At 50.9% G+C, this 25,084-nt stretch overlaps 1 protein-coding gene across 6 annotated transcripts in view; it reads left to right on the plus strand.

The window, feature by feature from the left end:
* The window catches only part of ARHGAP12 (Rho GTPase activating protein 12), a 66,596-nt gene that overhangs the window by 17,554 nt on the left and 23,958 nt on the right, over positions 1-25,084 (plus strand). For 4 of the 6 annotated variants that reach the window (XM_060192510.1, XM_007536468.3, XM_060192511.1 and 1 more), the window contains 5 exons: positions 10,362-10,625; positions 17,027-17,167; positions 18,831-18,911; positions 22,853-22,978; positions 24,170-24,231. In XM_060192510.1, the coding sequence (XP_060048493.1) occupies positions 10,362-10,625; positions 17,027-17,167; positions 18,831-18,911; positions 22,853-22,978; positions 24,170-24,231 (674 nt within the window). The remainder of the gene's footprint in view (positions 1-10,361; positions 10,626-17,026; positions 17,168-18,830; positions 18,912-22,852; positions 22,979-24,169; positions 24,232-25,084) is intronic. The other 2 variants (XM_007536471.3, XM_016194025.2) reach the window with 2 other exon arrangements.

Below are 25,084 nucleotides of genomic sequence, written 5' to 3' on the forward strand. Positions count from 1 at the left end.
TGACTTAGTCGAGGCTGACGCTCTTCTGACAGTAGCCAGGCGACTTGGTGATCGGTTCAGGGAGGACTGGCGTCTAGAAGGACTTTGTATGAAAGTTTGATGCTTTGCTGAGTCACTTCAAAATACTCACTTTTATGGAATACTCCAGTTTTTCTAGAAAGAGATACCCCCCCACTTCTTCCTGTAATGGTTTACAGACGGCCCAGGCCCTCCCCCACCAGCAGCTTCCAGTTACTCTGATGCTGGTGTTTACTGGGGGAGTAATGGTTTACAGTCGGCCCAGGCCCTCCCCCGCCAGCAGCTCCCAGTTACTCTGATGCTGGTGTTTACTGGGGGAGTAATGGTTTACAGTAGGCCCAGGCCCTCCCCCACCAGCAGCTCCCAGTTACTCTGATGCTGGTGTTTACTGGGGGAGTAATGGTTTACAGTCGGCCCAGGCCCTCCCCCGCCAGCAGCTCCCAGTTACTCTGATGCTGGTGTTTACTGGGGGAGTAATGGTTTACAGTCTGCCCAGGCCCTCCTCCACCAGCAGCTCCCAGTTACTCTGATGCTGGTGTTTACTGGGGGAGTAATGGTTTACAGTAGGCCCAGGCCCTCCCCCACCAGCAGCTCCCAGTTACTCTGATGCTGGTGTTTACTGGGGGAGTAATGGTTTACAGTCGGCCCAGGCCCTCCCCCGCCAGCAGCTCCCAGTTACTCTGATGCTGGTGTTTACTGGGGGAGTAATGGTTTATAGTCAGCCCAGGCCCTCCCCCTCCAGCGGCTCCCAGTTACTCAGATGCTGGTGTTTACTGGGGGAGTAATGGTTTACAGTCGGCCCAGGCCCTCCCCCACCAGCAGCAGCAGGACCTACCTGAGAGCCCGCCCAGTCTGACTGTTTCACTTTTGTCTGAGATGTGCTTCCTGGAGGCTGGAGGATTGACCTCTGTGGTTGTGAGCCGCCAGCTTTCCAGCTGAGTGCTACGTTGGCGAGCAGGTCCTGTTGCTGGTGCCGGCCTCACACGTGTGCGAGGGCCATGGCAGGGAGGTGGGCTTGGAAATCCGGATGGGTTACTTCTCAGCTGGCTGATCCTATACAGGATCCAGACTTTTCTGGAACTCTTTTCCTGTCTGTAAAGATAGCTATGGTGTAGACTTTTTAGAAAGCCTTTTTTTCTTTTTTAACCAGAGCTCTGCTCAGCTCTGGTTTATGGTGGTGCGGGGGATTGAACCTGGGACTTGGGAGCCTCAGGCATGAGAGTCTCTGCATAACCATGATGCTGCCTACCCCTGCCCAGAAAGACTTTTTTTAATGGGTACCAGGAGGCTCCTTACTGGCACTAGAAAGCTAACACTCCTGGCCATCATTTTTTTCCTTTTCTTCTTCTTTTTCAAATTTTATTGATAGGACTGAGAGAAATTGAGGGGGGAGATAGGAAGAGAAAAAGAGAGACACCTGCAGACTCGCTTCACCACTCCTCCTAAAGTGCCCCCCCTGCAGGTGGGGAGCGGGGGCTTGAACCCAGGTCTTCTTTGTGTGTGGTAATGTGTGCTCTCAACTGGGTACAACCCCCCCCCCCCCGGCTCTTTATAAAGACTGTTTTTTTGGTCACCAGTAGGATGTCACTTCTCCGGGCCAGACATCCTTTTTCAATCAGAGAGGGAGACAGAGAGGGGATAGAGGAAGAGAGGGAGAGAGAGCACACGTGACAGCGAACGCACCCTCCTGGGACCTGGCTCACCAGCCCAGTGTTCAGGATGACTAGAGGAATTAATGTATGATTATTAAAAATAACACCCAGCCCACAAAATGTATCATCAAGTGGCTTCTAGTACTGCACAGAGACAACTCGCTACTTTGAATGCAAACATGATGGGAGAATTATTATTTTCCCCCTTTTTTATTGCTTTTGTTGTCTATCATTGTTATTGTTGATGTTAGTGCTGTCACCGTTGTTGGACAGGACAGAGAGAAATAGAGAGAGGAGGGGAAGACAGAGGGGGAGAGAAAGACAGACACCTGCAGACCTGCTTCACTGCCTGTGAAACAATCCCCCTGCAGGTAGGGAGCCGGGGACTCGAACTGGGATTTTTATGCCGTTCCTTGTGCTTTGCGCCAAGAATTATTTTCTTGACACTTTGATGAAAAGTGTCTGTTTAATATTTACATAGGAAGTGAAATTAACGTAGCTGGTAAATGTAAAGTCACAGGAATGGCATTCTAGTAAAAGGATGCGGGTTTTGGAAAACAAGCTGTGGTTGTGATGAGATCTTTTCTGAATTTCAGTGAGTTGATGGCATGAATTTTGTCGCCTGCAATTTAAAATACAAGTGGAATGTTTTAATTCTCTCTGGGGATAATGATGTATTGGGAACTGAGAGGAAGAAAGTGAAATTGCCGTTCAAGTTAGCTGTGAAGTCGAGCTCCTTTGCCTCCTGGGCTTGGTGCTTACAGAGGATGTTAGGAAGTGGAAAATCTATGACATATCGGTGGTTTTTTTTTTTTTTAAACACTTTTTTGTTGTTGTTGCTGTTGTTGCTAGGGCTTCACTACCAGGCAGACTTTGTTATTTTATTTTATTTTTACTTTTTTATTAGTGAGTTAATAATGATGAATAAGACTGTAAGATCACAGGGCTACAATTCCACACAGTTCCCACCACCAGAGCTCCCTGTCCCATCCCCTCCATTGGAAGCTTCCCTGTTCTTTATCCCTCTGGAGCAGGGACCCAAATTCTTTATGGGGAGCAGAAGGTGGGAGTTCTGGCTTCTGTCATTGCTTCTCCGCTGGACATGGGTGTTGGCAGGTGGATCCACACCCCCAGCCTGTGTCTGTCTGTCTGTCCCTAGTGGGGCAGGGCTCTGGGAGGGGAGGCTCCGGGACACATGGGTGAGGCCGTCTGCCAGGCAGACTCGGGGGAGACGGGGAAGCCGGCGGGCACGGAGGCTGCGGCTGTGCTGAGGGCCGGGCTGGAACCTGGGCTGCAGGTGTGATGGCCGCCCCCGGCCAGGGCGTCTGTCACGTGGTGTGCTGCTGGGCCGAGAGCTTGCGGCCTCCTGTGTGCCTGAGGGGAGGGCGGTCATGCTCCCACGGCCCTGCAGCCACAGCCTGGTGCCTGGCGCTCCGTGGGCGGCTGGGGTCGCACCGAGGCCTCAGACGAGATGAGCGAGTGAGCTCGGCGCCCTGAGCTGCTGCCCCTCGGTGTTACTGGCCGAGACACCGCTTAGAGCAGGTTGATTTGAGGCTCTCAGAGGGAGAGGACTGCGGGTCTCGGTCTGCAGCGTCTCCTCAGAGGGAGAGGACTGCGGGTCTTGGTCTGCAGCGTCTCCTCAGACGGAGAGGACTGCGGGTCTCGGTCTGCAGCATCTCCTCAGAGGGAGAGGACTACAGGTCTCGGTCTGCAGCATCCCCAGAGATGCACCCGGCTGCAGACCCGGGGAGGCTCAGAGCAGCGGAATCAGCCCGGCCCGAGGCCGAGGGTTAGGGTCCGGTGGCGCATCCACACCCGGGAGCAGGACGGTCGGTGCCCGAGGCCGGAGCCTCCGGGTGGCCCAGGCGCCTGAGTGCCAGCCGGGTGCGCTCGCCCTCATGCTGGGGGCAGGCCGGGCGGTTCGCAGGCCGGGCGGGGCGGCCGTGTGTCCTCTGCCTGGAGACGCCCTGTGGGCGCGCCCAGATCACGTCTGCCAGCCGTCGGGGTGTCCCTCAGTCCAGTCAGGCTGACGCGCAAGATGAGTCACCACACTTCTGAGAGGACGGAGGGAGGGGCCTGCACAGCTGTGGTAATGTCCATTTTGTCGCAGTGTCGCTCACAGGAACCAGGAGATGGCAGCGACCCAGGTTTCACCCGTGACGGAGCAGGAAAGGAGTGCGCCGCGTAGCTGCCGTGGGCGCTGACATCCGGCACAGTGCGGCGGGCGCGGGGCGAGTCCTGGGGGCCAGGGCCAGAGTGGAGGAGGCGGGTGTGAGGGAGAGACGAGGCCGGGGTGCCCACCTGCTGACGTGCGCACAGCGGTGCTGAGGACCCGGCGCGGCCCCCGGGGAAGGAAGGCTTCATGCGCGGTGAAGCAGGATGCAGGCGCCGCTGTCCCTCTGCCCTCTCCTTCCCTCCCTTCATTTCTCTCTGTCCTCCCTGGTAATTCAACGATACATGGCTACCAAGAGGGGAGGAGAGACAGTCCTGTGGCGCACGCCATCGGAGCGGGCTGGTCTGCAAGGAGCTGCATTACTCTCCTGCTATTCCCCCTCCTCGCTGAGGCGTTCTCCGTCAGACCTGAGGGTCCCCTCCTCGCTGAGGCGTTCTCCATCAGACCTGAGAGATCATTTCTGTTTTTTTTTAAATTATCTTTATTTATTGATTGAATAGAGACAGTCAGAAATTGAGAGGGAAGGGAGGGATAGAGAAGATGAGAGACAGACACCTGCAGCCCTGCTTCACCACTTGTGAAGCTTTCCCCCTGCAGGTGGGGACTGAGGGCTCAAACCCAGATCCTTGCACATTGTAACATGTGCGCTCAACCAGGTGTGCCACCATCCGGCCCCTAGGAGATCATTTCTGAACTGATGCGTTTTCCGACTTCCTGGAACCGTTCTGTTAGAAGCAGGCCGTGCATTCATTTCAGAAGTGAACAGGTGACAGATCTTAGTGTCTTTGGTGTTAAGGAGGTAGGGATCCAGGTAGAATTTCACCTCACCATTGCCTCCTTACATATGTGGTTTCCTTTCTGTGGCGGGGGGAGGGCGACTCTAGTTTAAATATAGATAAAGTGGGACAGGCCAGGTCTTTTTTTGAATTCAAAATTGGGGTCATGTACTGAGGTACTAGTCCCAATTCAATTTTTAATTAACGACATATGGCCCATAAAATCAACTTGGTCTCTTTGTGCTTTTTCAGACTTTTTTTTTTTTTTTGGTCACTGTTGCCAGGGCTTCACCACTGTGGGCAGACATTTATTTCTCTTGGGGAGAGTGAGATGAGGACACCACAGCCCCGGGGCGCCCCAGGCCCTCACTCTGCAGTTTCAGGCACCCAGGCCTTCACGTGCAACGGTCACTGATGGTTGGTTTTTTTTTTTTTTTTTTGGTATGAAAAATCCTCTGGTAACAGCTTACTGGTAACAGTTAATGAATTAGAGTTGTTTGTTCAGTTTAAGTGCTAAATACTAAGTCCCTGTAAATACTAGAAAACTAGTTTTTTAAAAAATATTTATTTTATTTATTTATTCCCTTTTGTTGCCCTTGTTGTTTTATTGTTGTAGTTATTATTGTTGTTGTCGTTGTTGAATAGGACAGAGAGAAATGGAGAGAGGAGGGGAAGACAGAGAGGAGGAGAGAAAGATAGACACCTGCAGACCTGCTTCACCACCTGTGAAGCGACTCCCCTGCCGGTGGGGAGCCGGGGTTCGAACCAGGATCCTTATGCCGGTCCTTGTGCTTTGCGCCACCTGCGCTTAACCCGCTGCGCTACAGCCCGACTCCCGAAAACCAGTTTTTTTAAATGTATATATTGAAAGTACTTCTCCTTGCTTGTTCTTTTAAATCTTCTTTGATTAATTTGCAGAGTAAGAAACAACTGTTTTTAGGATTTCAGAATTGTTGTAAAGCATTTTTTAAAAATAATACACATTTTTGGACCAGAGAGAGAGAAGCTTCCTATAGATTTCTTCAGGAAGACTGAGCTGTATCAGTATCTTTCAAATAATAGTGTAGAAATCACAGAGCCCTGAAATACGGATTCTTTTTTTTAAAATTTTTATTAGTGATTTAATAATGATGAACAAGATTGTAAAATAACAGGGGTACAATTCCACACAGTCCCCAACACCGGAGTTCTGTGGTGTCCCATCCCCTTCATTGGAAGCTTCATAGCCAGGTGACCCCCCCCCCCCCCACGTTCCTCTAAATAGTGTGTCAGTTTGCTGAGGTGGCTGGACCTGGATTAGGCTCCATCCCTGTGCTCACTCTGGCAACCACATCCAGGCAGAAAGCCTGTGGCGTGTCTAGGCAGACCACTGTCCTCTCCTCTGCAGGAGCCACAGGATGGCTGAAAGACTTCTTTCCTCCTCCCTCCCTTCTTTTCTTCCTCCCTTTTTAATTTTTTGGCTTGGTGCCTGCACTACGAATCCACTGCTCCTGGAGGCCATTTTTACTGTTGTAGTTATTATAGTTGTTATTGGATAGGACAGAGAGAAATGGAGAGAGGAGGGGAAGACAGAGAGGGGGAGAGAAAGACAGACACCTGCAGACCTGCTTCACCGCCTGTGAAGCGACTCCCCTGCAGGTGGGGAGCCGGGGGCTCCAACCAGGATCCTTGCGCTGGTCCTTGAGCTTCGCGCCACGTGCGCTTAACCCGCTGCGCCACCGCCCGACTCCTCCCCACCCCCTGACTCGTCCCCACCCCTCTCCTCCCCTCCTGCTTATTTTAGAGCCCTTGTAGTGAAGTCCCTGAATTGGTCCCATCAAGTTCCCTTGCCTTTGGGTCTTCCCTGTGCCTTAACTTCTTAATTTTGACTCATTTTGATGGGTTGTCTGTTCCTGATTTTACTTAACGCTTCCTCCTACTGAGGCATCTCAGTTATATGTATACCCATTACTGTTATTATCATTATTATTATTAACCAGAGCACTGTTCAGCTCTGGCTCATAGAGGTATGGGGGCTGAGCCTGACACCTTGGAGCCTCAGGCATGAGAGTCTGTTTGCATAACCATTATGCTGTCTGCCCTCTGCCCTATGTATTTCCATTATCATTTGGGAAAGCACCTCGCCAGCCTGTGCCGCCTGGTGTCTGTCGGAAGGAACTGCTCTTGGGCTCCTCTCTTTTTGTCCTGTTCTCTTAGTTACTCTGTAGCTAAACCCCTTGGGCTCCCATATAAACAATCGCACCGCCTGCTCCCCTTCTGATGGTTTGTTGACTCTCTCTAGAACCTTCGACATAGCTCAGTTGAAAGCCAGAGGATTTCCTAGCTGAAAACCCGCAGTGCCTCCCTGCGTGTTTCTGGATGACGCCCCTTGACGACCCCTCTGCTTGTCAGGCGGCCTGCAGACTCCTGCTGGTTCTGCCGCTGTCTTCAGAGCTCTCTCCTGCTGCCGCTGTGCTCTGAGCCAGCTCTGCCTTGGCTGTACCTGCCCTTTTAATTAAAAAAAAATTAGTAGTAGTTTGTAATGATTAACAAGATCGTAAGATAACACAGGCACAATCCCACACGGTTCCCACCCCCAGAGTTCCGTGTCCCGTCCCCTCCATTGGAAGCTTCCCTGTTCTTTATCCCTCTGGGAGCCTGGACCCAAGTTCTTTATGGGGAGCAGAAGGTGGGAGGTCTGGCTTCTGTCATTGCTTCTCCACTGGACATGGGTGTCGGCAGGGGGATCCCCACCCCCAGCCTGCGTCTGTCTGTCTGTCCCTGGCGGGGCAGGGCTCTGGGAGGGGAGGCTCCAGGAAACGCGGTGCGGTGTGCCTACTCTTTGACCTCTGTCTGCGCCCATCGCAGCGCTCAACTGGCTTGCTGTAGCCTCGGCTGAGGCCGTGCTGCTCGCGGCCCATCTCGCGTCGGTCCCGTGCAATTCCTCGCGCAGTGCCGGCGTTTTTCTGCCAGACCTTCTGGTGGTCCTGGTGGTCTTGCTTTCCTCTTTGAACTTCACGGGGCCCCGGACGGCAAGCCGTGCGATGGCCCGGGTGTGTGCGCTCTTCTCAGGAGCGTCTGCCTGTGCTCTTCCCAGGCTGGCCGTGCGAGCGTGTCTGGCTTCCTTGTCTGTGACCTGTGGCCAGGCTCAGGGCCTGGACTTGTGTCCGCTCCTGGGTGACGTGTTTGCGCGCTTTGTCCGCACCTGCCTGTCCAGCACGGACCATGAAGCACACTAGCCAGGTCTGCCTTGGGTTCTGTGGCTTTTATGGGATGGTTTGGGGAGGAATAACTTACTTGGAGGCTTTTTTAAACAGGACGGTTTGGGGAGGAATAACTTACTTGGAGGCTTTTTTAAACAGGACGGTTTTGGGAGGAATAACTTACTTGGAGGCTTTTTTTTTCCATTCAAGATTGGCAGTTCCAGCCTAGCAAGTATAATTCTAGGCACTCTGGGAAATTGGTTCAGTACTGTGTTGGTCTGACACCTTTCAATATGTGTTTATACATGTCCAGCTGCTCTTTTCCAATTAAGTTTTTTTGTTGTTGTTTCTTTCTTTTTTTTTTTTTTTTATTAATTAACAAAACCATAGGGTAGGAGGGGTACAACTCCACACAATTCCCACCGCCCAATCTCCATATCCCACCCCCTCCCCCGATAGCTTTCCCATTCTCTATCCCTCTGGGAGCATGGACCCAGGGTCATTGAGGGTTGCAGAAGGTAGAAGGTCTGGCTTCTGTAATTGCTTCCTCACTGAACATGGACGTTGACTGGTCGGTCCATACTCCCAGTCTGCCTCTCTCTTTCCCTAGTAGGATGGGTCTCTGGGGAAGCTGAGCTCCAGGACACATTGGTGGTGTCTTCAATCCAGGGAAGTCTGGCTGGCATCCTGATGACACCTGGAACCTGGTGACTGAAAAGAGAGTTAACATACAAAGCCAAACAAATTGTTGAGCAATCATGGACCCAAAGCTTGGAAAAGTGGAGAGGAAGTATTAGGGAGGTACTCACTAATACCTGTTGTTGTTGTTGTTTCTTTTTCCCCCAGAGCCCTGCTCAGGTCTGGCTGATGGTGGTGTGGGGGAGGGATAGAACCTGGGACTTTGGAGCCTCGGGCAGGAGAGTCTCTTTGCAGAACCACTGTGCTGTCTATCTACGCAGCCCTCAGCTACTCTCTCCCAGCCACTCAGCGTCCTGCACGGCCCCGTCCCCACACGGGAGCGTCGTCTCCCCGACTCCTCAGTGTGGCCCGGTGGGCTCCCTCTGCGGGACAGGTGCCCTCTGACGCCCGCTTCTCCCCTCAGCCACTCACCCCTGAGCGTGTCTGCTGTGTCCTGTTCTGCTCTTGACTGACATCTAGTGAGAGGTGCGACCATAGAAGCAGCGCTGTGGGCTCGGACTAGACAGGCTGGATCAGGGCACTGTTGTCAGCTTGTGTTTTCACAAGTCAGGAAGCTGGGGGAAAACAAATGGTCAGTTTGTGGCCACTGAGAAAGAATAGAATGCATCAGTCCATACACGATATTTCTCCTGTGTGTATATTTGCATTTAATAGTTGATGTTCATTATGTAATCTGGTTTTATGGTCTTTGGACAAATGCTGAATTGAATCTATTTTGTGATTTAGTGCAACACCTGGGTTTTGTTACATCTATGATACCACCATTCTGGGCTCAACTCTTTTTTTTTTTTTTTTTTTCATTCTCTTCATGGATGGAAAGACACCACAGCACCACTCAGCCATCCATGGAGCTTCTCCTGTTGTGGTGTTGTTCCTGCGTGGTGCTGGGGCTCAAAGCCGGGGTCCTGTGTGTGCTAAAGCGCTTACTCAGTCAATTGCCCAGCACCTCAGACTGTTTCTATTTGAGACAGTTTCCTAAATTGGAAGCATTAGAGCCAGTGGTATCTAATCTTAGAAATAGTGTTTCAGTTGCCAGCAGGGCCTCACCGTGGGAAACTCATGTGGAGGGTGCGGGTTTGAGCCCTGGGCCCCCTTCTGGGAGCACCTGCAGGGTGCTGCAGTCTTTCTTCTCTCTCTCTCTCTCTCTCTCTCTTCCTATCTCCTGTGAAACCCTTTCTGATTTGGAATACAGAAAAGCATCTTTTTAAAAAATATTTTATTTATTTATTAATGAGAAAGATAGGAGGAGAGAGAGAGAGAGAACCAGACATCATTCTGGTACATCTGCTGCCGGGGATTGAACTCAGGACCTCATGCTTGAGAGTCTAGTGCCTTAGCCACTGCGCCCCACCTCCCGGACCACTAGAAGGATCGGATCTTTTCTAAAAAAGAAAAAAATGGATGTACTGTGTGAGTGTGTGTGTATGTGTGAGTGTGAGTGTGTGTGTGTGTGAGTGTGTGTGTGAGTGTGTGTGAGTGTGTGTGTGTGAGTGAGTGTGTGTGAGTGTGTGTGAGTGTGTGTGTGTGAGTGAGTGTGTGAGTGTGTGTGTGAGTGTGTGTGTGAGTGTGTGTGCGAGTGTGAGTGTGGGCGTGAGTGTGTGTGAGTGTGTGTGAGTGTGTGCGAGTGTGTGCGAGTGTGTGTGAGTGTGAGAGTGTGTGTGCGAGTGTGTGTGTGCGCGAGTGTGTGTGTGAGCGTGAGTGTGAGCGTCTGTGTGTGTGCGTGTGTGTGTGTGAGTGTGAGTGAGTGTGTGTGAGTGTGTGAGTGTGTGTGTGTGTTGAAGTGAGCTGGTGTTTGTGTGCATGTTGTTGTGGTTATTTTGTGTTTCCCAGCTTCAACACAGACATTTCAAACTTTTTTCAGGCAGCCACACCCCCCAGCCAGGGGCGGCCGGACTCTCCCGTCTACGCCAACTTGCAGGAGCTGAAGCTCTCCCAGTCCGCCCTCCCCCCGCTTCCTGGGAGCCCCGCCATCCAGGTCAACGGGGAGTGGGAGACCCACAGGGATGGCTCCGGTCGCTGCTACTACTACCACCGAGGGACGCAGGAGAGGACGTGGAAGCCCCCGCGGTGGACTCGGGGCACAGACATGAGCAAAGGAGACTTCCCAGGTCCCGGGGACCAGGAGGTGAGTGAGCAGGCTGAACGCAGGCGGGGCAGGACACCGGGAATTGGGAATCGCTAAGGTGCTGAACGCGGGGCGGGCGGGGGCGCAGCGGGTTAAATGCATGTGGCACGAAGCACAAGGACTGGCGTCAGGATCCCGGTTCGAGCCCCTGGCTCCCCACCTGCAGGGGAGTCGCTTCACAGGTGTTGAAGCAGGTCTGCAGGCGTCTGTCTTTCTCTCTCCCTCTGTGTCTTCTCCTCCTCTCTCCACTTCTCTCTGTCCTATCCAACAACGATGACATCAACAACAATAATAACAACAACAGTAAAACAGCAAGGGCAACAAAAAGGAAAATAAATATTAAAAATAAAAACTATAGGAAAACGATGCTGAGCACACTTTCCACATTGTGCCACGTCCACGCAGCTGCTCTCTCCTCTGCTTGGACGGTCGCTGGTTTGCCGCCTGCGACTAGGCCCAGAACCAGCCCCACTCAGACGCCGAAGCCCGTGGCTCCCCTCTGCTGCCAGGCCCACCGCAGTTCCACCCTCGTGGTCCTCAGTGCCGAGAAGACATCAGGTGGACAGAAGCACAGGAGGCCATCGCTGCTCTGGGGGCCGGGGCCGCAGTTGTCAGTTCCCGTGGGAGACGTGCGACGCGTGGGCGCATTCACACCTGTGCACACTCGTCCGGCCGCAGACGGGCGTCCTGTGAGCCTGGTGAAGGCTCTGCGCACGCGTGCTGCCCGCGCCCCTCACATTCCCTGCTGTCCCAGGGTGGAGGCCTGGAGGGCTTGTTCGGGATGGTGGGTTGGTCTCCTATGCGGGCGGGACCCATGGAGTGGAGTTGGTTAGCAGTGGGACCTCTGCCTGCCCGCCCCAAGCACTTCCGGAAGCTGCTGACCTATGGCCACAGCAGCTGGGCAGAGGAAGCCCCCTGAGGGGAAGACCCCCTTCTCATCCCGGGTCTCAGCTGGGTGTTGATAGCCTCGGCCTGGTCACGTGGAGAGCGTGCTGCCAGTCCTGCAGTGAGCGTGGGGGACCGGGCTTCAGGTGCAGGCCTGAAAGTCTGTGCGTCTGTGTGTCTGTGCACCAACAGCTAAGGGGTCTTGCCACTGGGGAGAATTCGTGACAGCGGGAAACAGACCTGCATGATGAGGGGCTTCTGACAGCATGTGAAAAGCTCTTCAGTGAACGAGTGAGGCGGCTCTGTGTCTCTGTCACAGCCTCTGCTCACATGGCACCCCCAGGGCTGTTTCCAGAGTGCTCAGAGCACCTCTTCCGCTAAACTGTTGAGGAAGGTTGTAAACGGGAGGTGAAATTGAGACAGTATGAGAGAGAGAGAAGATGAAGAAGAAGGAGAAGAGGAAGAGGAAGAAGAAGAGGAAGAAGAAGAGGAGGAAGAAGAAGAAGAGGAAGAAGGAGAAGAGGAAGAAAAGGAAGAAGAAGGAGGAGGAGAAGGAGGGAAGGAAGGCGGGGAACCTGTTCTGCTGCCATGTTTAACTGATTATGTGCTGGGTGTGGAGTTTGAGGTTGGGGTCTTTTCTTTCTTTTTTTCTTTGTCATTCATTTATTGTTGGATAGAGGCAGAGAGAAATTGAGAGGGAAGAGGAAATAGAGAGGGAGAGAGACAGAGAGACTTCTGCAGCCCTGTTTCACCACTCGTGAAGCTTCCCCCCTGCAGGCGGGGACCAGGGGCTTGAACCCAGTTCCTTGCACACTATAATGTGTGTGCTTAACCAGGTGCACCACCACCTGGCCCCACTCCTCTCTCCCTCTCCCTCTCCCTCTCCCTCTCCCTCTCCCTCTCCCTCGTTATGAACACGAGATGCTCGTAGTTTTTCTTGCAAAGCCTTTGGTACTCAGAAATCTTGAGGGTCTGTTTGCAGCATAGGCTTGCTTCTGTCTGGAGACGTACTTGCTCCAACCTTACGTTTGAAGCCTGTCTGTCCGGGGGGCGCTTCTGAGGTGGACAGTGCACTTGCATGTTTCCCGGTTCACTGAGGACTTTCCCCTGGTGTCCTCAGCCCCTGTTGTGGATGCTGCCAGCTGCCCGCTCTGTCTGACGGTCGTCCCTTTGAGGGCTGCTTGTCTTCCCTCATAGGCGGCTTTGAACCTCTCGTCTCCGTGAGCTCGCCGTGATGTGCCGAGCGGACGGTCTTCCTTTAAATTTCTTGCCGGGGCTTTGTGGGGACTTCTGACTTTGATGGTTTCTTTGGATGGTTCTAGAAAACCTCCAGCCATTGTCCCTCTATAGCTTCTGTCCACTTTTTCTTCTTGCTCTTGATTTGATGAGTGCTTCATTTGTTTACGGGCTGTGTTTATTTCCCTTTGTGCTTCACCCTCAGCGATGGGCAGATCTCGGTCCTGTTTGCCTCTTCTCCGTTTGTACCTTCAAGTGATGTCAGATCCGTCTTTGAATTTTACAGAAGATTTATTTCTTTTTATCTTAATTTTTTATTAGTGATTTAATATTGATTGACAAGACTGTAAGATCACGGAGGCACAATTCCGCACAGTTCCCACCACCAGAGTTCCGTGTCCCATCCCACCACTGGAAGCTCCCCTGTTTTTATCCCTTTGGGAGCAGGGACCCAAATTCTTTATGGGGAGCAGAAGGTGGGAGCTCTGGTTTCTGTCATTGCTTCTCAGCTGGACATGGGTGTTGGTAGGTGGATCCACCAGCCTCCAGCCTGTTTTTTTTCTTCTTTTTTCCTTAGTGCTGACTCGTGGTCACACTACTCAGGAGAGCGAGCCTGAGACAGAATAGAAAGGGCAATGTAGTTGTCACCTAGCGCCTCCAGCTGTTGACATTTCCCTGCATTTTTTTTCTTTTAAAATACTACTTTTTGAAAATATTTATTTATTCCCTTTTGTTGCCCTAGTTGTTGTAGTTGTTGTTGTCGTTGTTGGGTAGGACAGAGAGAAATGGAGAGAGGAGGGGAAGACAGAGGGGGAGAGAAAGACAGACACCTGCAGACCTGCTTCACTGCCTGTGAAGAGACTCCCCTACAGGTGGGGAGCCGGGGGCTCAAACCAGTATCCTTAAACCGGTCCTTGCGCTTTGCGCCATGTGCGCTTAACCTTAAAATACTATTTTTAAGATTGACTTTATTATACTAGGTAGAGACAGAAAGAAATTGAAACAGAAAGGGCAGGTGTGCTCGGGGGGAGGGAGACAGACACCTGCAGCACCACTTCACCACTCGTGAAGCTTCCCCCCTGCAGGAAGGGACCTGGAGCTTGAACCTGGGTCCTTGAGCAGGCCAGTGTGCGTGTGCTTAGTCCCATGTGCCGCTGCCCAGGGCCCCAAGAGAGCTTTTCTTCTCTCTCTCTCTCTCTTTCTTTTACCCTTGTTCCCTCGAGCAACCTTTTTTTCCCCTGAGCATTTTGGAGCACTCAACATGTTTCTTTACTCTCAAATTCTAAGGCGTTTTGCGCAGAACCTTTTTTTGGTGAAAATCACAAATATCACACCCAAGACAGTCAGTGTTGGCTGACACTGAAGCTGCGGCTGGCATTTGGGGCTTCCTGCTTGCCAGTGGGCTCTTCACCGTTTCCCTGCAGAGACGGGTGTCGTGAATGGTGATGTGCCGGGGTTTACGGGGCACTCTGCTCTTTTAAATCTCTGATGACTGCTGCGTGTTCAAGTCTTTCACTTTTGCTGCTGACTCTACTCAGTGTTTTCATAGCGTCTGTCTGTCTGTCCTTCTGTCCTTGTATGGGAAGTCTTTGAAGTTGAAAGCTTGTTCCTTCAGGAAGAATTTGCTTTCCCTTGTCAGGTGCCCAAGGGCACTGCGGTCACATCAGCCTTTGACGCTGGGGCCCCGGCTTCAGTTTTTAGCCTCACGTGGGGCCGAGTAGAGACGGCAGCTGGGGTTCCCCCTACTTGCTCCCAGTTATTGGGGAGCTGCCTGTGGTCTTCCCAGCGCAGACTGAGGGCCGTGGCTGTTTCTGCGCCCCGGTCATCTGCAGCACGGAGGCTTCCTTGGTGGCTCTGCCCCCAGTGCCTCTCGGACACGTGGCTTTGTGTTTGCTCTGCGGGACCTGAGAAGGGCCTTCAGGTTAGGGGTGGCAGTCGCCTCCTGGGAGAACGCCCTTCTCTTCATTCTCTTTCCCCTTTCTCCTTTCACTTGTGTTTAGTTTTCTTTGATTACTTGTTAGCCAGGCTCCCTGGCAGCTCCCACCAGAATGGTTCAGTCTCTCACCTGCTGGCACCCTCCACGTGGAACCTTCACAGAGCTGCCGCCTCCTGTTTCCGTCAGACTAGATTTGCTGGAAGGTGGGGCTGCCGGAGCTGAGTGCGTGTCCTCTGATGCTAACGTTGAGGAATGCTTGCCCTAAATACCTGTGTCCCTCTGTTGCTGAGGAGTTATTCTGATGCAGTCTCCGCCCCCAGGTTTTACTACGCCCCCGCGAAATCCTAGCAGTGCCCCCTTCAACCATTCCTGGCCCCACACGTCACCCCTGGCTGTCGCCCAATAAAAAGCCCCCTCACCCCCCCCTCGCTCTCTCTCTGGGCTCTCAGCTCCCCCCCTCTCTCAGATCTCGCCCCCTGCTCTCTCCCCCCCCCCCCCCCGTGGTCAGGTAGTGGGGACGGCCATTGCCGGCTGGCTCCATGTGGTCTGAACCAAAACCCCCCCCATCCTATAATAAAGATTTGTGTACCCCTTTGCTCTGGACGTCCACTTTTTTCTCCGTGCTGCAGCCCGACACCAGACCGCCACAACGACATCCCTCCCTCTGCGTTGAGGAGCAAGCTGTCAAAATGATTCCTGGCACGTCTGGGTGCCCAGAGTCGCTCTCCACGGCAGAAGGCAACACCGCCTGTCTAGAACCTGGGAGACTCAGGCCTTCATCTTCCCAGGTGTAAGTCCTGTTCACGGTGAGCTTATCTCAGCTGCACTAGCTGCCGGGCCTTGTGCCTCGACAAGGTGCTCACCGCGCCGCCTCCGCCTCCGAAGCTTAGGTTATAAATCATCCCGAGTAAAGACAAACTTCCGACTTTGAGTTATGCTTACTATTTTAAAAAGCATTTTATTTATTTACTAATGAGAGAGAAAGAGAGGAGGAGGAGGAGGAGAGAAAGAGAAGAGTATCTTGGTCCATGTGCTGCTGGGGATTGAACTCACAACCCTGTGCTCAAGAGTCCTTCATCCGCTGCACCACCTCCTGGGCCACAACGTTCACCACTTCAAAACCGTTGCTATTAGGAGGCATCACCAGTGTCCGTCTGCACCGTCTGCCAGCTTCCAGGCTCCTACCGTGTGCGAGTGACGGCTCTCAGTCCACCACCCCGCGTGGTGCAGTAGAATGTGGGCTCAGAGGCCAGTCGGACTGCTGAAGCCGTCTCACCAGGCAGCCAGAGTCCCGCACTAGATACTTGCTAGGCAAAGCCCGGGGCAGTGAGGACATCACTACCAGGTTGCACATCACGGTCCCTCTTGCTTGAAAAAAGCAGAAATGGAGTCGGGCGGTGGCACAGCAGGTTAAGTGCACGTGGCTCAAAGCACAAGGACCAGTGAAAGGATCCCAGTTCTAGCCCCAGGTCCCCACCTGCAGGGGAGTCGCTTCACAGGCGGTGAAACAGGTCTGCAGGTGTCTGTCTTTCTCTCCCCCTCCTCTCTCTATTTCTCTCTGTCCTATCCAACAATGACGACACCAATAACAACAACAATAACTACAACAAAAATAAAAAACAACAAGGGCAACAGAAGGAAAAATAAATAAATAAAGAACAAAAAGAGAAAAAGCAGAAACTGCTTAAGTAGATTAATGTTTCCAATTCGCTTTCTCTTGCATGCCTGAAATTTATGCTTATGCTTTTTAAAAATAAATTATTTCTAAGTGATTTCTATACCCAAATCTCTTTAGATCTCGCTGCATTGTCTTTCAGATTTCTCGATGTCATTTTTCAATAAGTTTCAATAAGTATCAGAATGTGTTAGGGGCTTTCCAGTAGTCAGAACAGAGGCTCTGGGGCTTGTAGGCAGTGTCTTCTCAGCCTCCCCTGTCAGGCTGTCCTGCAGACCGCCAACACTCAGAGACTAAGCACGGTTGTTTGCCAGCCGTATGACTGGGTACTTGGACTGAACAGGTGAGTTTTCAGGACACCTGGTCTGTGCAGCTGTCGTCACCTCTGCACACACTCCATCCTGCCCCGGCCCGACTCCCAGCTCTCAGCGGCAGGGAGCGCTTTCCCTGTGTTTCATCTGCTAGGGTGAGTTTTTAATTAAAGCTGAAGCTGCAGTGATGTGGTAGAGTGACAGCTTCACGCTGTTTGCCTTTGCTTCGAACAGTCAATGCTCAGCTATATCCAGGATGTCCTAGTTGTTAGCTGAATGAACTTGATCTTAGAGTTTTCGATCGCTACATGTTTATATGCAAAGAAGAAAAACTCCCTGTGTTTCTGACTGTTTATAGCTTCTCTCGTCAGAAGAACACCACCCCGGCCTCTGTTTCAGCCAGTCAGATAGTCAGTGTGGCTCCCCTCCGAGGGGTTGGTCAGAAGAGCAGGATGAGTGTGGACACACCCTGTACACCAGTGACTATACTCACGAAAAGGTACTTTCTCGCTCTCTCCTTCGTCGCCTCCGGGCGTTCCTCTCGTGCGGTCAGTTACGCCGCACTTGTAGTGCTGTTTGGAATTCTCCTCTGTCTGAGATGCAAGGTCATGTCACTACTGATTCATGGTTTCGGGCTTCTCACAAGTCTTAGCCTTACTGGTGTTTGTGGGGACACTCATCTCAGGGAAGGCCTGCTCAGTGACCTTCTGTCCTGACTTTTTAAAAAAATTATGTTCTTAGTGTGGCATTACAGTATCCCATGTCACCTCCTCGACTCCCTTTTCTTTTGTGGCAAAATTGCATTAAAGCGAAAGCAAACCTGTTACAGTGTGCAAGGACCCGGGGTCAAGTCCCTGGTCTCTACCTGCAGGGGCCAAGTTTCACAAGTGGTGAAGCAGGGCTGCAGGTGTCTGTCTTTCTCCCTGTCTATTTTCCCCTTCCCTCTCAATTTCTCTGTCTCTGTTCAACAAATAATAAAAATACACTTAAAAAAAGGGCTTGAAAAGTTAAAAGAGAAAGCAAACCATGAATGTAGTGTGTCAATGATGAACTAACCGTTGATAGTGTGGGGATGCGTGTTCAGGTTTTGTGTGTGTGTCACACTCAGCATTGTTGCGTCAAGTAACTGGTTGGTCTTTTTTTTTTAACTATTTAGAGAATAGACCATTGGATGTGAGTGGAGATGAGCTTTCGCCCTGCATGTTTGCTTTAACTATTTGATTAGATAATTAAGATAACCTTATATGCAGATAGTTAGGACATCCTTTATTCTAACTATTTGATTAGATAATCAAGATAGCCTTATATGCAGACAGTTAGGGCATCCTTTATTCTTTATTCTTAACTATTTGATTAGATAATCAAGATAGCCTTATATGCAGACAGTTAGGACATCCTTTATTCTTTATTCTAACTATTTGATTATATAATCAAGATAGCCTTATATGCAGACAGTTAGGACATCCTTTATTCCAACTATTTGATTAGATAATTAAGATAACCTTATATGCAGATAGTTAGGACATCCTTTATTCCAACTATTTACTAGATGCTAGCGGGCCAGCACTACTAGCTGTACTAGTATCTAGAAAATAAAGGAGTAGGAGTTTCCACGTGACCGTCCAGGTCACATATTTGCACAGCAGCACCTGGCATCTCCCACACCCCGATTTGATTGTCTAAAGTTTGGTTATTGTTACTCAACTCTTCTGAATAATACATGCTTGACAACAGGAAGCAATTTGAAAGGTTTGTGTGAAATTTGACTTAAATTATCAGCAGTTTTACTTAAAATACTTAGACTGAGAGATGCCCTGTGATTACGTGTTCAGTATTCCTCAGGCTGGTTTTGACCCTGTCCAGAATGAATGTCTGTCTGTCTGTTGGTCCCAATGCTGCTTATGTTGTTAAGTAGTGCTCGAGTTACTAACTTGGTAATAGTAAAAGAGAAAATAAATTCATATTTCACACCGCTTTTATTCTTAACCAGACTTTAACACAAGACTACTAGCATAAGCATGTTAATTTTTTTTTTTTTTTTTTTGCAGCATGCTTTAGGAAATAAAGCAAATTCATAAGGATCAGACCTAATTTCTCTAGTTGTATAAGCATAAACTCATTTCTGCTCGAATGAAGAAAATAACACGTCTTCTGTTTTATAGTGGCTCAAACATGTTGATGATCAAGGCAGACAATATTACTACAGTGCGGATGGGTCTCGGTCAGAATGGGAATTGCCGAAGGTAACAGCCCAAGCTGAATGTGTATGGTAAAGCGGCAGAGGGGCTGGACACCTGGTGGCGCAGCTGGCTGACAGCAGTGTGCTGGGACCTGTGTTTAAGCCCCCGGTGCCCACCTGCAGGGGTGGAGGCACCTCACAAGCAGTGAAGCAGGGCTGCAGGTCTCTCTTTTCCCTCTTTTCTCTTCCCCTCTCATTTTTTCTTTATCATATCAAGTAATAAAAATAAAATAACAGCAGTAGATAATAATATCCTTTGTAAGTTTAATTTTTTATCCAACTTTTTTTAACCATTTAAAAATATTTATTCCCTTTTGTTGCCCTTGTTGTTTTATTGTTGTAGTTATTGTTGTTATTGATGTCGTTGTCATTGTTGGATAGGACAGAGAGAAATGGAGAGAGGAGGGGAAGACAGAGAGGGGGAGAGAAAGACAGACACCTGCAGACCTGCTTCACCGGTGGTCTGTGAAGCGACTCCCCTGCAGGTGGGGAGCCGGGGGCTTGAACCGGGATCCTCACACTGATCCGTGTGCTTTGAGCCACGTGTGCTTAACCCGCTGCGCTACTGCCCAACTCCCTTTTTTTTTTTTGTTAACCATTGTTAACCATTGCTGAGTGCTTCTGTCTTACGGTGGTGCTGGAGATTGAACCTGTGGCATGCACAGTCTTGGCATAATCACTGTGCCATCATTCCCCAGGCCCGTTTATTCAACTTTCAGAAAGACTGGTTATTTCAGAGCTCACTGAAGATCCTTTGACTAGTTAAGCTTGTCTGTAATGCACATTATCCTTTCTTTTCTCTTTTTAAATTTTTTTATTTTTTTATCTTTATTTGTTTTATAGAGACAAGTCAGATAGAGACAGGGAAGGGGGTGATAGAGAGAGAGACAGAGACACCTGCAGCCCTGCTTCACCACTTGTGAAGCTTTCCCCATGCAGGTGGGGACCAGGGGCTCGAACCTGGGTCCTTGTGCACTGTACCATGTGCGCCCAACCAGGTGTGCCACCACCTGGCCCCTATCCTTTCTATATAATATCTGTAATACCTATTTTAAATTTCTCTTAATTGTATTTGAAATTCGATTTCATTATTCTTAGAAATATGAGTCCTGTTAATGCCAACAGTACCATCTTATCACTGGATGTCTTGAGTGTGTTCAGTTTGCTACATGGAGTTTTTCTTATATTTGATCTTTTTATTAGGAGAGAGTTGGGGTAATAGCGTAATAGTTATGCAAAAAGACTTTCATGTCTGAGGCTCCAAATGTCTCAGGTTCAGTCCTCAGCACCATCAAAAGCCCAAGTCTAAAAAAAGAGTGGGGGTGGGGGGCTGCTTCAGCCTGTGTGAGTACCAGCCTGAACGCCAGAGGCCCCAAAGGCTACAGGTCCAGTCCCTGGGTCCACCAAGTTCCTGGTACAGTCTCTGGCATGAGAGAGGGAGAAAGAGAGAGAGGGAGAGAGGGAGAACTAGGGCTGGACAGATGAACTGCAGACTAGGAAAAGATCCACTCAACTCACTTAGTGTCCAGAGGATTAGACTCTAGAAAATACAGAGAAAGCCCTGGCCTGTGCATAGCCGTCAGAGATGGACCCTGCTGGCGATAGGCGGGGCATGTGCCTGGGGGACACACAGAAGAGGGGCCCCGGGAAGAGGGTCTGCTCTCAGCTCTCATCAGGGAAACAGACTGGAGTGAGGCTGTCTTTGACCTCTCAGCTTTTTGAAAACACGTGCACCTGCTCCGTGCACCCGCTCCGTGCACCTGCTCCCATGCACCTGCTCTGTGCACCTGCTTCCATGCACCTGCTCCATGTATCTGCTCCGTGCACCTGCTCCGTGCACCTGCTTCCATGCATCTGCTCCATGCACCTGCTTCCATGCACTTGCTCCGTGCACCTGCTCCGTGCACCTGCCTCCAGGAGCAGTGGATTCGTAGTGTAAGCACTGAGCCCCAGCAATAACCCTGGAGGCAAAAAAAAAAAAAAAGTACAGTGAGAAACATGCAAGTGTAACGTCCCGAGAAGAATGCACATGGGCTCCCGCGGCACTGCTGCAGGGGCGGGGTGTGGGGGGTCCAGGCCCGGCATGTCTTGTTGATCCTTGATCAGGGGATGGAAGTTCCCAAGAATTAAGTGATCCACGTTAACCTTGCTGAAACCTGATGGTGGAATTTCATCAGTGTCTGTCTACTTAACCTATAACTGAAATAATTCAAAGACTTGAAGTTGAAATTCCTGAAAACGTGGCTTTACAAGAGATGAGAGAACTGCCAAGCTTAACCCGTCTTGTTTAACCAGATGCGAGTGTGCTCTTTGCCGGGCCTGTCTTTTTTTTTCTAGCTGTGTGACATTTTTATTCTCTGTCTACACTTGATATCCCAGCGGACGTGTCATTTGCGCTGGGTCTGCTCTGCGAACACACCGCTTGCTGCCTGCGATGTCACGGAGCTCAGTCAGAGCCGTGATTATCCAGCTGCTTCACATTTTCTCGCTGCCACACAGAAAGGCGTTCTCTCTCGACGCGTCTAGTAAGATGTCTGAGTACCGGTCGCCAGCATGGAGCTCCAGGGCTCAGGCCGGTACCCACCAGCACTCAGGCTCACACTGTCACTAATCCCGGGATGAAATTAACAGAGTGAAGATCCAACTGTGTTGAGTCTCTTCACGCTTAGACTTTTGGTGCCTTTTTTGGAAATCGACTTTTTGCCTCATCTTTGCTGGGGGCCGGGAGACAGCTCACCCCACAGCAAGGCCCCAGCCGGCACAGCGGGCACCATGTGGAGGGCGAGTTGGACAAGCAGTGAAGCAGTGCCGTGGGCCTCCCTTCTTCCTCTCACCATAGCTCTTCCTTCTTGCCTTGCTTGGTTCTGGGGCATCAGGACCCTTCCTTCAGTGCTTTGCTGCTCTGCACTCCTGATGCCCTGCTGGTAGTTTCTGCCGGCCCTCTGTATGCAGCTGGTCTACTCAGGGTTAGTGCCGATACCCGGAACACGGCCCGGCTAGGTCTCGCTTCAGAGAAACCAGGACTGTTCGGCTGCTAAGCGCAAGCAGAAGAAAAAGCAGACAGGATGCCGCTGTCTCGTGTGTCAGTGTGTTTCAGACCCAGGGGAAGTGGCTCAACATGACTAAGCAGGAGAAGGAGCTTCAAAACCCATTTTATTTTAAAAATATTTTAATTATTTTATTTTAATAGAGGGGACAGAGCATAAAGATTACGGTGGTGCTAGGTCTTGATCCAAGCACTTAGGGACTTCAGGCAGGAAAGTCCTTTGTGTCACCATTATGCTGTCTCCCAGCCCCAACTCCATGTATGTACTATGCACACACCACCGCCCCCCCAGCAGCAACACCACGGTTCCTGTACTCTGACACCGTCTCTCTGACGCCTGCCATAGTTTTCAGAGTCTGAGAGAGTTGGGCTGCTAGTTAAACACCCTATTTTCAATGGCTGCGTTTTAGAAACCACAGCTGTTTATTGAGAACCTGCTCTTGGGGCTGAACTTGGCCCTTGAGGTGATGCTTACAATATCCCTAGCTTCTTTTTAAGGCCACTTAAATTTGGGGTGCATTCATAAGGGACAGACTGGCCAGAGCATGGCCCCCACATCCGGCTCGGGGCTTGGACCGGGGGCCTCACACCGGCAGGGAAGGCCGGTCCCAGGAGCCGTTCCTGCTCCCAGCCTCGCACACAGGCCTTCTCTGTGCCTGTCTGGTGCTGAGGACGCTCAGCCTCGGGGGAGTCACCCACGTCACCAGGGTTAGCATCCAAGTAGCCCCCCACGCCCAGCTGCCTGGCCTTTGTGCCAGAGAGGAGGCCGTGGAGACCAGGGAGCTCGAGGCGCGGCCGGGGGGGCCTGGCCCGGCATCCCCGAGGCCGGCTTCTGCATGCCGGAGGAGCCGCCCGCCCGGCTCTGCCCCGGAGCTCAGGTCTGTTTTGTTGTCTTGCAGTACAACGCTTCGTCCCAGCAGCAGAGAGAGCCCATCAAGAGCCGGAGCCTGGACCGGCGGCTGCAGGAACCCATCGTGCTGAGCAAGTGGAGGCACAGCACCATTGTGCTGGATGCCAACGACAAGGTAGGGCCCCGGCCCCGGCCCCGGGCTCGGCCTGCCTCTCCTTCCTTCTCTCCTCGGTTGAGCCGCCTGCCGCCACGGCGTCCTTATTTGTTAGCCTTGTGCATTTGTCCTGGAATGGGTTCTAGTTTTGAAGCTCCCCCCACCAATAAAGGGGGGATTAATGACTTACAGTTGACAGTAAAGTCCAGTAGTCGGTACATGGGTAACATTTCTCAGTTTCTGCTTGATAGTCCACCTCCCCACCTTAAAGCTTTTTCAGTCACTTCTATTTTTATTACTATCTTTACACTGTGGCATGGTGACACATACCTTCCAACATTTAAACCTCAGTAGGTGGGGAAAGGCTATTTTTATTACTATCTTTACACTGTGGCATGGTGACACATACCTTCCAACATTTAAACCTCAGTAGGTGGGGAAAGGTGTAGCCTCATTTTAGAAGATAACCTAAAAGCACTTTGAGAATAGTGAGACCGTTGGTTTCTGTTTTCATTCTGTAAGGATGTCATATGGGTGAGAGCCACGGGGACACTAAGGGACACTCCTCCGGAGTTTGAGTGACTGAAACACACTTGTGTTGAGTAAACGGGATGTTTCTAGAGAGTTTATCGGAAAAGCGTGTTTCACTCTGAGAGTCTCTAAACCAGCATAAACAGAAAGATCCTGAGCGCTGTGGTCGGACTCCCCTACTGTCCCTTTGACGTGCTGGGACAAGGAGCGATGGCCCCGGAGACGGGAGACTCCATGTCTCTTTCCTGAGACGCACTCGCAGCTTTTGGAATGACTTGCACTCAGCTCTCAGTACACTTCCACGTTCACCCCGTTCTTCCCGTCACGAGAACCCGACTTCCTGGAGGCCACATACTGACTTTTGGGAGAAATGTCTGTTCCCTCACCGAGTTCTTTGCAGTGGGTGTGGAGACAGTTACTTGAGGGCAGCTTCTCTGCTACCACCCGCTGGTCTACGCCTTTCACAGACCTGACAGTCGGCAACTCCCACCACTTTGCACACCGGTGTTAAGTCACTAGTGGTAAAAGTCACATCAAGACTGGGGCCGAGCTAGGGACCCTCCCTGCCATCCACGTCTTGTTCTAAGCTAGTTTCTAGAGTAGTGGCCATTTGAGTGCAGGCGTGCGTGAGGTCATCATCTATGTGAATGGTGAGTAAGCAGTATCTCCTCTCTCCTGTAGGGTCTAGAGAAATACGGATTGCTGAATGTAACAAAAATTACTGAGAATGGAAAAAAGGTCCGGTAAGTACCTATGTCATTAATATTTTGCCATGTCATCTGATTGAAACCCAAGCTGTGGCTATAACGATATCCAGCAAAAATGGTTTATAAAGATTTCATGTTTTGCCTTTCCTAATTTCGCACATAAAGGATTGCTAGGAAATATGTAAATTTCCCCCCAAGGCAAGAGGGATCAAACCGTGAAACGTGCTCTTTCCTTGGTTGGCATCCCTGGTCTGTGGCATATTTAAAATTTTTTTTATTATCTTTATTTATTTATTGGATAGAAACAGAAATGGAAAAGGGGGAAATAGAGAAGGAAAGAGACAGAGAGACACCTGCAGCCCTGCTTCACCACTTGCAAAGCTTTTTCCCTGCAGATGAGGACTGGGGGCTCGAACCTAGATCCTCGCACTTGTAGCACGTGCACTCAACCTGGCCCCATCTGTGGCATATTTCTTAAGGCACTATTAAATTTAGTGGTTATACGTCAAGACTCTGAACAAGCTTTTTTTTTTTTTCTTTTTGCCTCCAGGGTTACAGCTGGGGCTCGGTACCTGCACTGCGAATCCACTGCTCCTGGAGGCCATTTCCCTCCCATTTTTGTTGCCCTTGTTGCTCTTGTTATTATTGATGTCGTTGTTGGATAGGTCAGTGAGAAACGGAGAGAGATGGGAAGACAGAAAGGGAGAAAGAAAGCTAGACACCTGCAGACCTTCAGGTCTTTTGAAGTGATCCCCCTGCAGGTGGGGAGCCGGGGGCTCAAACTGGGATCCTTATACCGGTCTTTGCACTTCGCACCACGTGCACTTGACCCACTGCGCTACCGCCTGATCCCCCCCTTTTTTTTAAACATTTAAAGAAGGAGGTTGGG

The sequence above is a fragment of the Erinaceus europaeus genome, chromosome 6 (assembly GCF_950295315.1).
Source record: "Erinaceus europaeus chromosome 6, mEriEur2.1, whole genome shotgun sequence".
Classification (NCBI taxonomy): domain Eukaryota; kingdom Metazoa; phylum Chordata; class Mammalia; order Eulipotyphla; family Erinaceidae; genus Erinaceus; species Erinaceus europaeus.